This window comes from Orbicella franksi, chromosome 1 (genome assembly GCF_964199315.1).
Source record: "Orbicella franksi chromosome 1, jaOrbFran1.1, whole genome shotgun sequence".
Taxonomy (NCBI): domain Eukaryota; kingdom Metazoa; phylum Cnidaria; class Anthozoa; order Scleractinia; family Merulinidae; genus Orbicella; species Orbicella franksi.
The window spans coordinates 19,438,986-19,450,743 of record NC_138145.1 but is presented as its reverse complement, the minus strand read 5'-3'; the positions used below and the strand labels follow the sequence as shown (position 1 = coordinate 19,450,743).

General features: G+C 36.3%; 1 protein-coding gene across 1 annotated transcript; it reads right to left on the bottom strand.

Moving 5' to 3' along the window:
• Nucleotides 1-7,881: 7,881 nt before the first annotated feature.
• Nucleotides 7,882-10,011, bottom strand: LOC145495579 (uncharacterized). Its single transcript, XM_081475220.1, has 2 exons — nt 9,934-10,011; nt 7,882-9,545 (listed from the first exon to the last, which is right to left on the bottom strand). Exons 1-2 carry the CDS (start codon nt 9,940-9,942, stop codon nt 9,192-9,194), a joined length of 363 nt encoding a protein of 120 aa, XP_081331346.1. The 5' UTR covers nt 9,943-10,011; the 3' UTR covers nt 7,882-9,191.
• Nucleotides 10,012-11,758: the final 1,747 nt, after the last annotated feature.

Below are 11,758 nucleotides of genomic sequence, written 5' to 3'. Positions count from 1 at the left end.
GCAAAAATCAACGTTTGCCAAAAAGGAAAAAAAAATGGGGCATCACCATCCTCGTTTTCGAGATAAGGCGCAATAAAGACCCTTCGTTTTTAGAAGATTTCGTTCAGTTTTCACGGTGATCTTAGTTTAAAACTATTAGAAACAAAAGAAGCTACATTAGTGGAATTTTGATCAGGTAAACGTACTCAGTTCATAACAACTAAGTCTATTAAGTAAACTTTTGTATCTGATGTCTTTCTTTGAGGTATAATGGCGTTGAAACAGAAGACATACTCGAAGAAAACTTCCGTTGCACGAGAGCAAAAAAGGCATGCTATTTGTAACTTCTCACGTACAGATATTTTTCTGTTCAAATGTGAAGAAAATCAGTAAAGCAATTGATCTATGAAAAAAGATGGGGTCACCAATCATTGAAGAGAGTAACTGCATGTGAAGAGTATGTGAATTTATAAAATAAATGATGCACGGGGTCAAAGTATTCATTTAAACACAAACTAGGCCTTGAAATCAAATGCTTTATTTAGGCAATCGTTTACAATCGGTTTCATTACATTTTGTTACATAAATATCATATCATCAGTTAACTCAGACCAGAATAAGCGCCTCCCTTTTAAACATTCTATATGCCAGCAGCGCACTGACAATCTATAACAAAGTTTTTGCGATTCACCACCCTTTCACACTGCCCAAATGATGTGCTTGAACTATTTGATTTTCCAAAACAGTCGATATGCTCACTTCTGCATTCGAACGAGACTCTACCATTAGAAAAAAACCTCCTCTTGACGCAACATTCGTCCGTAGCCCGTACACATTGTGTGGTTCGCTTAAAACGTGAAGATGAATTGATCTCCGATGCAAAATGGCTCCGAGGTGACAGGCTGGTGTCAATGGCTTGCCTTTTCGGATTCTTTGGTGAGCAGGTTGTCTCGTAGGATAAGAAAAGAATAACAAGGGCGAAAATAGCTGCTTCCTGTATAAAAAGAGATGATATTCGGTTGTAAAATTTAGCACAATTAGTTGCTTTCATATACGGCATACAGCAGCCTCTGTCTGTTCAGGAGTGCAGACTGCAAAAATTGGGAAGCATGATTTTTAAAAATAAAAATGAGACGGTTGAGTCAAATAGAATGTTTTGAATATGTTTAGATAATGATGCGTCAGTGTCAAAATGGAAGTCTGACTCTATGGGAGTAGACTTATATTGTTATAATCAATTTGTAGCACGCCTTTTTGTAATTGAAACACTCACACTTCACACATTTTGAATGACTTTGAGGATTTAAAAATTGCCTTGTGGGGAATCGAGAGCAGTTTGATTATTCCTACCGGTACTTTACTTTTAAAGCTCTTAACAAAACTTGTCGTAGACATAACAGTACAAGATAGTTTCGCAATTAGATCCAGAGGCTTAAATGAAACATACCTTCATCATTTTGGTCAAAGGTTTTGTTGATCCGTGAAACAGTCTTTTTTGAAAAATAATGACGATGTTTCTATAACTCACTGCAACTTATGGTAGTCGTCATGGGCAAACAGTTCGTTCTTATACTTTCGCGTAATATCATGGGGACTTGATTAGCACTGCTTGCACAGCTAAAAATTGACTTTTTCCTCATCGCTTAACCTTTTCTTTAACCAGTCGTTGGACTACAGTGAAACTAAGTAATTGGGAAATTTTTAACTTTCTCTGTCCATTTAAATACTAAGTTTGTCCTATAACGAAAGCTCTTTAGACTAGAGCCGGGAAACTGTAATTTTGCAATTCCATGGTTATTCGGTTAAAATCCTGTTAATAAATATTGTTTCAACAATGCCATGCTAATGTTGCCATGAAAAGGTACGAAAGACACGTGCTTGAATCTCCTAGAATAGCTCTACAAGACGATCTCATAGAAGATTGGCTAGTTTATAAGAGCAAGGGTACTTCCCCTTGTTGAAAGGTAAGTGAAGAAATAATACATTATTTTCATGCTTTATGCGAGACGAAGACTTCTGATAGATCTTTTGTCTTTTTCAATCACTTTGACTTCCTCTATTTAAACTATGTTAAAAACAAGTTTACCAGAAAATGTTACAAGTATACATCATATTTACATTAAAATTCTTCCAGTATTGTATAACAACTTGGAATATATAGCCATATTTTACAATATTCAATGTAACAACTTCCTTAAAGCAATTCAGCACACATTGCTGGAGATATCAAAATAATACCTTGCAAAATGAACAGACTTCTAATATATCAGACTTCACGAACAACTGCATGAAGAAACAACAAAAAAACAACTTTTTTCTAGACTTTTTTTCTCAGCCAGCATTGTACTACTACAATGAAATTTACAGTTTGAGCGGGGAAATTTTCTGGACGACTAATAATCGCTCAGGATCGATTCGCCCCATTTCTCGACTGAGTCTTATCTACTCATCCCTAGGGGAGGAGCGTGGGTTCCCTTCCTGGACAGCGGCTGCTAATCGAGACTAATAATAGCTAAATTTACCCAAGATTTCACACACACTTTATCTGACACATTCTATTATTAAAATTGTTCCTGGTAGTGATCCCGTATTAAAATAACAGCACCTGTAATAACGCTCTGTGGAATATTATTATAAGTGCAGTTACAAGATCGTACTTGGCGAAAAAAACGTTGTAGAGTATTTACTAAAGGAGGAACTACACTGCGCTCTAAGCATTGCTTATATATTTAATTATCGGTTCTTCTCCTATAAATAAATTTTCATTTCCTTTTAAGCGATTCGCACAACTCGACCTAGAACGGTTTCCACGAAATTAAACGGGACCTGAGCATTGAACAGATTCAACCCCATCACGACGGAACTCATAAGGTCTTATGTGAAATCAAGTATAGCAATGTTTGAAACAGCCTCAGTTTCAACAATTGCGAACTAACCTCATCTAATGTTAATATCTTGTTTACTAGCTTATAATTAAGCGTTCGCTAAATACATTTATAGCTTTTATCCGAGCATTGCAGCTAACTGCAAAGTACAGTTCATATTTTTCTTTTTATCATCTGTATTGTATGTTCTCAAACCTTCAGTCAAATATATTAGCGCAATGGATTGTTAGCTATTGTACTTGCTAATATATTTCAGAAACTCAACGTAAGAACGAAACTGGTGAACAGCTTGAAGACTACAAGGTTGAATTTTGAATAGCTTAATTTGTGTGTGTTCTTAACCCTTGCACGTACATTTTACCCACCACCAGTGACATGAAGTTTTGTTGCAGTTTTGAAAACGATTGTCCCTCTGGGATGTTTGTTTTGCAAAAATTGTATCTGAAAATTAAAATTCAGTGGCTGTTAGCTTATTCCTTGATATGGCATGCAAGTCTTAGTCTAAGTGTTCTTGACTTTGCCATTGCGTCCGAGTTTGAACAAACAGATTTACTCAAAACTGCAATCTTACATATATACATTTTAGGAACTTTGCACTACTTTAGCTCATTAGCTCTCATTGTAGAGTCCTTATATTTACATGTATATTGTCTTTTTGGAATTATTTACGACGTTATCGAAGTGAAATGTCACACGACTTGGTCTGACTGGACTTTATCATCATGAAGGCCTTAATTTCTAGGTGTCTTAAAACAACAAAAACGTTACTAGCTCTTGTATGAGCGCTTTTAAAAGATTAACTTAAAGACCGTCGTTACTACAAAGAGGTGTGACCGTTACATGTGACGTAACATATCGAACACGAAAGACCGAGAATAAAGTTGAAAATACGACGCACAGCGGAGTATTTTTAACGAACTTCGAGGTGTTTGGAAATGTGGTCAAACACTGTCTTGAGTGTTTGATATATCTTCTCAATTGAAACTAAAACTAAGGAGAAAACGGAAAAATAAAATCGTAAAAATCTATGGTAATTAAGATCAAATATCCAAATACCGTCACAGTCATGATTTCCTTTGTTTAAACTTGATGAATTATTAAGGAGGTCTTGTATAGTAACCTTCTCTTTATGCCTAGTGCACGTTGCTAGTAGAGTAAGCATTCACAATTCTGAAGGTAGTTCCCTTTTGGCTTATTTGCTTACAAGCTTGCCAAAGAAGTTTATTTTTTTTTTAAAGAAAGATTAATGCAAATTTGCTCCAGCTTTCATTTATTTCGTGTATTGCTTGAATCAACACAATTACAGTTGTAAAATGGGGCTTTATTGAGACATTCAATTTGCAAGCCATTCCTCTACTTAGTTTAAAATAACATACTAAAACAAGCTTACCCGAAAATGTTACAAGTATAGATCAGATTTTCATTGCCATTCTTCCAGTATAGTATACAATCTAGAATTATGTAGCCATATTTTATAGAATGATCACCTCAAAGCAACTCAGCATATTGCTGGAGATGTCAAAATCATACCTTGCAAACTTTAACGTATCCATATATTTCGGACTTCATTAACCAAAACAAAACTGAACAAACAGACAAATTTTTTTTTTTTCGCGAAAAGGCAATGAATAATTTTATAATAGGCCTTTTATACATGAAAGATTTTATTGACTTTGGAAAGAAACTATTCCTCTTTTTACGCGTCATATATATCACTTAATATATTTCAGGACAAAACTTTACGGGCGAAAACGTTTTCTTTTAGGCTGCGCACCGGCAACCGATAACAATTTTTTTCCTATTTACAATGGTTTCACATAACCCAAATGATGAGCTCCACGCATTTGATTTTGCAAAACAGTCGGGATGCTCACTCATGCATTCAATTAAAACTCTCCCATTAGAGTAAACCTTCCTCTTGACGCAACAGTCGTCAACATCTATGTGTCGCTTGAAACGTGAAGAATTGTTCTCCGACGCAAGGTGGCTCCGCGGTGACAGGCTGTTGTCAATGGCTTGCCTTTTCGGATTCTGTGGCGAGCAGGTTGTTTCGTAGGATAGGAAAAGAATAACAAGGACGAAAATAACCGCTTCCTGTATAGAGAGAGGTGACATTCGGTTTTAACATTTGGCCCTTGTGATAGGACTGAATTAGTTGCCTTCACATGTTACAGCTTCTTTGTTCAGGATTGCAGACTAAAAGTGTCAGGTAGTTTGATTTTCAAGCCTAAAAATGGGGATTTGAATCGACTCGCGTTTCTATTTCATAAGTATTAGATAATGTTGCGTGTGTGAAAAAGGGAATTTTGAATCTTGGGCAATAGGCCGCTTATATTGTTAAAAGTAATTTTCAACATTTCTTTTTGTCATTTAAACACCCCAGTTCGCGCATTTTGAATTACTTTTAGGATTAAGTTGAAAAATACAGTCTTATGGGGAATCAGCATTATGAAAACTCAGTTTTATATTATTCCTATAGGAACTTTAACTTTCAAGATGTTGTAACAAAACCTATAGTTAACATTAAGGGGCAAGAACGTCTCGCAATAGAATCTGGGGGCTTAAATAAAACATACCTTCATCATTTCGGTTTAAGGTTCTGATCGGCGAAACAGTCTTTTGAAGGAAAATGACGATATTTCTATACCTCACGGCAACGTATGGTGGTCTTCATAGACAAAGAGTTCGCTCTTATACTTTCGCGCAATGTCATGGGAAATTTATTAGCTCTGCTTGAACAGCTAAAAATTGACTTTTTGCTCATCACTTGACCTTTTCTTTAACCACTCATATGACTACAGTGAAACTAAGTGACTGGAAAATTTTTGACATTCAGTTTCCACACATAAACAATGGATTTTTCCTATAACGCAAACTGACTTAGACTGTGGCAAGGAAACTTTTGAAATTCCATCGTGATTGTTACCGTAAAAGGGTACGAAAGACGTGCGCTTGATGCTCCTAGCCTGAATAGCTCTACAAGACGATCTAATGGGAAATAACTTGGCCAGTTTATAAGAGGAAGGGTGCTTCCCCTTACTGAAAGGTAAGTGAAGAAATATTACAATATTTTGTTATTATTGTAATTGTTATTATTGTTACTTAATTAATCTAGTTATAGGCATAAGCGATTAATGGCCCACCTAGATGAGCACTTGCTATCCACCGGCCAAATAACATGTAATTTTAAAATGAAGGAAAATAAAGAGCAATGTTGTTGTTTTCAAATTTAATACTTAACCACGAGGCGCTGACTCCTAGTCTTTTACAATAACGATACTTCCTCTATTTGAACTATATTAAAGCAATCTTATCAGAATATGTTACAGGCCGATACATTAGATTTTTATTACCGTTCCCCTAGTATACAAACTAGGATGATATTGCGTAGACATATTTTACAATGTTCAATTTAACAACTACCTCAGCGCAATTTAGTACACCTTGCTGGAGACATCAAGAATAATGTATTGCAAAGCTTAATTGGTCTTAATATATCAGACTTCGCGAACCACACAAAACTGAAGAATTAGACAAAAAGCAAAGAATGTTACTATAGGTTTGGTATATATGAATCAGTCTTTCATTTTGGCGAATACTTTTGCATTTATGATTCAGTTTCTCAGCCAACAGTGCAGGGTCTGACTACAATGATACTCGATCATAATCGCGGTTAGTCTCGATTTCCAACTTGTCTCGACTAAGTCCGATCTATGTTCCTCCCCAGGGGAAGAGGGAGGAACGCGGGCTCTTTTCCCGAACAGCGGCTAATGATCGAGCTTTATAATCGCTGAATTTTCCCAAGATATCCCAAAATTTAGCTGGCACATTCAATAGGCCACGTTCGATTGATCAATATTCTAACATGGCTCCGAGGCTTTCAGGACAAAGTTCTTTATTTAGTGGTGTTTTCAATGTATCCAAGTCTGTTTTGGGAATTGTGAGACAAAAGGAACTTTAAAAAATCTGTAATTTTGACCCGAAAGCCTCGGATCCATATTAGAATATTGACGAATATACCGAACGTGGCCTATTATTAAAATTGTTCTCGGAAGCGATCGTTGATTTATATAACAGCACTGTACACTTTGTAACAACGCTCTTCGTGTGATTCCTTTGAATCTCTGAAATATTAAGTGTAGTCACAAGATCTTACTCAGTCGAAGAAAAGAACCTAAAAAAAAGTACAGTCAGTTTACTAAAGGAGGAAGCAGACTGCCCTGTGAGCATCCCTTATCGATTCGCATCACTCTACTGGGAATGTTTTCCATGAAATTAAGCATTGAACACATTCAAAGCCGTCACGATCGGGCACATAAGGTTTTATGTGAAATCAAATATATGTATAGCAATATTTGAAACAGCAATTGTAATCCTAATAATTGCGAATTAACCTTAGCTAATCTTACCATCTTGCTTTCTAACTTATAATTAAGCGCCTGCTAGATCAATTTAGCACTCTTATTAGCATTGCCGGCGAATTGCAAAGCACAGTTGGTGTCTTAATCTGATCTGCTTTTTATTTTCCCAAACTTTGTTATATGTATTAGCTTATAACTGTTCGTTATGGATTTAAATTTTACTTGCTAATTTACTTCAGAAACCCAAAGTTAGAACGAAACAGCGTTAAAGATGATCTCCAGTCCGTACTGCGCTGTCTCAGCACCCTAATGTTTATAAAAATTATTAAGTCTCACTCAATATAGAGTATGAATCGATGTTATTCACTACGAACCGCATAACTTATCTTTGAGGCCTTTCAAATTCTTTTTTCCAAAAGCTTCATTGATTTTTACAGCTGCGAATTTGTTTCATCAAGTGATATGAGAAAGAACGAAGCATAAAGCTTCGACCGCGTCACATCCATAATGGCGGTTGTTTTGAAACTTTAGAATTTACGTCATATAAGCAATTACGAAATGTTTACATTTTGTGATGTCTTACATGAAGCAACAAAAAAACAACAACAACAACAACAACAACAACGCAAACTCTCGAGAGTGCGCAGTACGGACTGGCAGAGCTGAATTGTGATAGCTTACTTTCTATTTATACCTGTATTGTGTGATTCCAAACTCTGTTAAATGGTTCAACCGTTTGCTATGGATTATTAATTATGTGAAGTTTATATGATTAATTAGTTAGTTTGGTTGTTTATTAAGAAACCCAATGTGGGAATGAAACTGATGTGTAGCGTGATGACCGCAGAGTGGAATAAATAGCTAGCTTTCTGTGGGTCCTGGCACGTACAGAGTTACCCACCGAAAGTGACTACATTACATAATATTTTTCCGCAGTTTCAGAGAGGTGCGTCTCTCTGAGATGCTAAACATTTAGGCAGGTGTTCGCTCGTTCCCTGAAACGACATGCAAGTCTTAGTCTAAGTATTCTTGATTTTGCCATGGCGTCCGAGTTTGAGCGAACAGGTTTTCCCAATTAAATTTGCAACTTTTAGATGTGATTTTCAGGAACTTTGCAGTACTGGTTCATTGTAAAATTGTACAGTCCTAATATTGCTTTTGTTGTTTCTTTTGTTTTTGTCTTTTTTGGATAATTTCAGTTTTAACGTTGTCAGACTTGGTCTGACGATCTCCTGAAAGCCTTAATTTCTAGGTGTCTTTTTACAACAAAAACGTTTCTTAATACTTTTTCTTTAAACTCTTTTGGCAATTAACACTAGCAAGACTAAGTTAGAGACCGCCCTTACTACAAAAGGTGCGACTGGGTGCGACCGTCATGTGCTTGTTGTTGGTACACTATTGTAGAATAAGAATCACCGTCACCTCTCACTTCTTTATGCCAAGAGGCACATACATGTAAGGACTAGAAGTCATAATTCTAAACTTATATCCTGTTTAACTTATGCCTCGTAGCTTTTAAAGTTTAAAATTGCTTACCGCGGGGCAAAGAAAAGATCTATTAAGCAACTGATCAATACACATTTGTTCCAGATTTCCCTTATTGATTGATTGCTCCTATCACACCATGAAATGACGCTTTATTGTCTGATGAGGCATTCAATTTACACTAGCAATTTCACTGCTCAGTTTAAAATAGCATATTAAAACAAGTTACCGGACAATGTTACAAGTTTACATCAGATTTTCCTTACCGACCTTACCATAACGTGTCTTGTTATATCGGACGAACAAAACAAAACTAAACAAACAGGCAAAAAAATATATTCTCTCGAAAAATAAAAATAAAAGTTACATTAGGCTTCGTATACATGCAATGACTTTGGAAAGAAAACTCTTCCCTTATTTACGCGTAAAATATCATTTACCATATATCAAGACAGAAATTTTCAGATGAAAAGGTTTTCGTCTAGGCAGCGCAACGACAACCGATAACATTGTTTTTGTTATCCACAACGCTTTCACACAACCCATATGATGGGCTCCATGCATTTGATTTTGCAAAGCAGTCGGGATGCTCACTCTTGCATTTGAACTGAACTCTGCCATTCTTGTAAAACGTCTTCTTCACACAACAGAAGTCCGAATTCTGCGAATGTGGCGGCTTGGAAGCGGACTCAACATAGCTCCCTGAAGAGTTTGATGTTATAGGAAGGTTACGTTCTGGCAGGCCAGGCCGGTTTAAGATGACTTTCCAACTCTGCATCCGGCAGAATGTTTCACTGGACATCAAAAGAATGAGGATGGCAAACATGAAAACTCCCTATGAAAAAATCGTATTTAAGAGCAGAAATTGGGAATCGAAATTTATTTTCCAATGTACTTCTTTTTGAGACAGACGGAGCCGGAATGACGGGGACGAACTTAAGATTTACTTTGCTTTGCTTTAAGCAATGTTTCGGCTTAAGACATAAATCATTTACTTGTACAGAGGTCAGAAATGGTTGACATATAATTGCAGAACTATGGTTCTCTAAAATTGAATGACTTGTATAACGCAAGGTTTGTCAAGAGTATAGCAACAGTCAAAGTCAAAACTATTTAATAAGGACACATAAGAGCATTGAGCATTTATCAGTTATTGTGAGCTTCAATTGAACAAAGTGCAGAAAACGTTAGAACTATTAACATCTCTCAACACTTAATCATACCTTAGCCATTTTAGATTCACTGAAGGAAGATCTTCTTGAAGGAAATGAATAGTACTCACTCTATAACTTATAGCTGTGTTCAAGTTATTGAAATGCTGTTTCCTCTTATACGTTTGTATCAAGTAAAAGTGAAATTTCACGGGCTTATTCACCGGGCTCTATAACGCCAGGGAAACCTTTCATTATCTATTGCGTTTAAGATGAAACGATTACTATACTCGACATATTAGTATTTAAAAACTATCCAAAACAGTAAACTGTACTATAAGGGCTCTTCGTCGGAACAAAGCCGAACTGAAATTGATTGAACAAAGCCACTATGATATCAAGCGCTAGTAGGAAACTGCAACAGCATCTCAAAGATTACATTATAAGGAATTGGAACATACCAGGATTTCAAATACAGGATTTCAGTGGAAGGAACAAGATCAAGAAGAAACTATTCAGCACGTCCAATAGATCTTTATGCCTCCCACTGGGCTCTCTCAAATAGTAGTTATTAACAAGTGCTGTACTGACTGAGCTCGTTTACTGGGCAAACAAAATTTACCTTAAAGACATGAGTCTTCACTCAATGAGAAATCCGTGTCTGAATGGACGCGTACTTAAGGAGAGGTTACTGAGGAAGAACTTCGCCAAGAGAAGAATTGACGCATTTACATTCCCCCAATCCCTGCCACACGTGATATGCGTTGTTACATGCCACCTACAGTAATTGCATGACTATAAAAGGCTAAGATAACCCAAGTGGGAAAAACATAAACGTTCTATTTGCAAGCAAATATTCCATGTATATGATCTATTTAACTCGATCCAATTACTTATTCACAGACACCTGCGTTGAGACAAGCGTGCTTCCTTTTCAGACCCTCATTAATTATCTCCCCAGTGAAATTGACAGGTCTTATATTCTCACTGTTTATTTTTAGTTAAAACGACAGTGTGTCTATATGTATTATTCCAATGAAAAGATGTTGTGCGTTGATTAACCGTGAAAGCGTGTCAGCTCTTAGTAATATGCCACGTTCGACATATTAATATTCTAACATGGCTCCGAGATTGCAAATTTGTTAAGTTTCCTTTGTCCCTCGATCAGTTCCAAAAATAGATTGGATACAAAGAAAACACCACCAAATATAGAAGTTTGTCCTGAAAGCCTGGGAGCTATGTTAGAATATTGATCAATCGAACGAGGTCTATTCATGAGTTTGCCAGTTGTTTTTCATCGATCGAAGATTGCTTGTGTCTATGAGAAGTCAGTTCATTGGCAACTAAGTGTTACACCCTCCACCATTTCTGGGGACATATATATTCATGTTTCTTTCCCGTAACCGTAATTAACTTATGTACGATAATTCAGCGAAAACATTCTGACCAAAAAAATAAACAGATAGGGGTAAGCCGGGCACATAAAATTCCAGCCTACTAAACAAGAATGTTACCGAATATATGTCGGTTATATATCAACATCAATGGCGCTCGATACATTGCTCGATATATGAAAATTCTAACTTAACATGACTCCTAGGCCTTTACCCAAAATTGTACTTTTTTTAAAGATTCCTTAGTCTGCCAATTGACACACAAACAAAAAAAAAATACAGACCAAATATAGAAATTTGGCAGAAAGCCTTGGTATAATGTTACAAATTTTGATATATCGTACGTGGGCTATTGAATACACTATTTGAGCGGTCGGGTGATCGGATTTTTTCGAGAAATTAACTGAACCAAGTTAAGATCAAGAACTATAAGAAATCATGAGTATCCTTTTGCTCAAGCCGCATAAGGCGGTGTGGACATTTTTGTCGACCTTCAATCATGG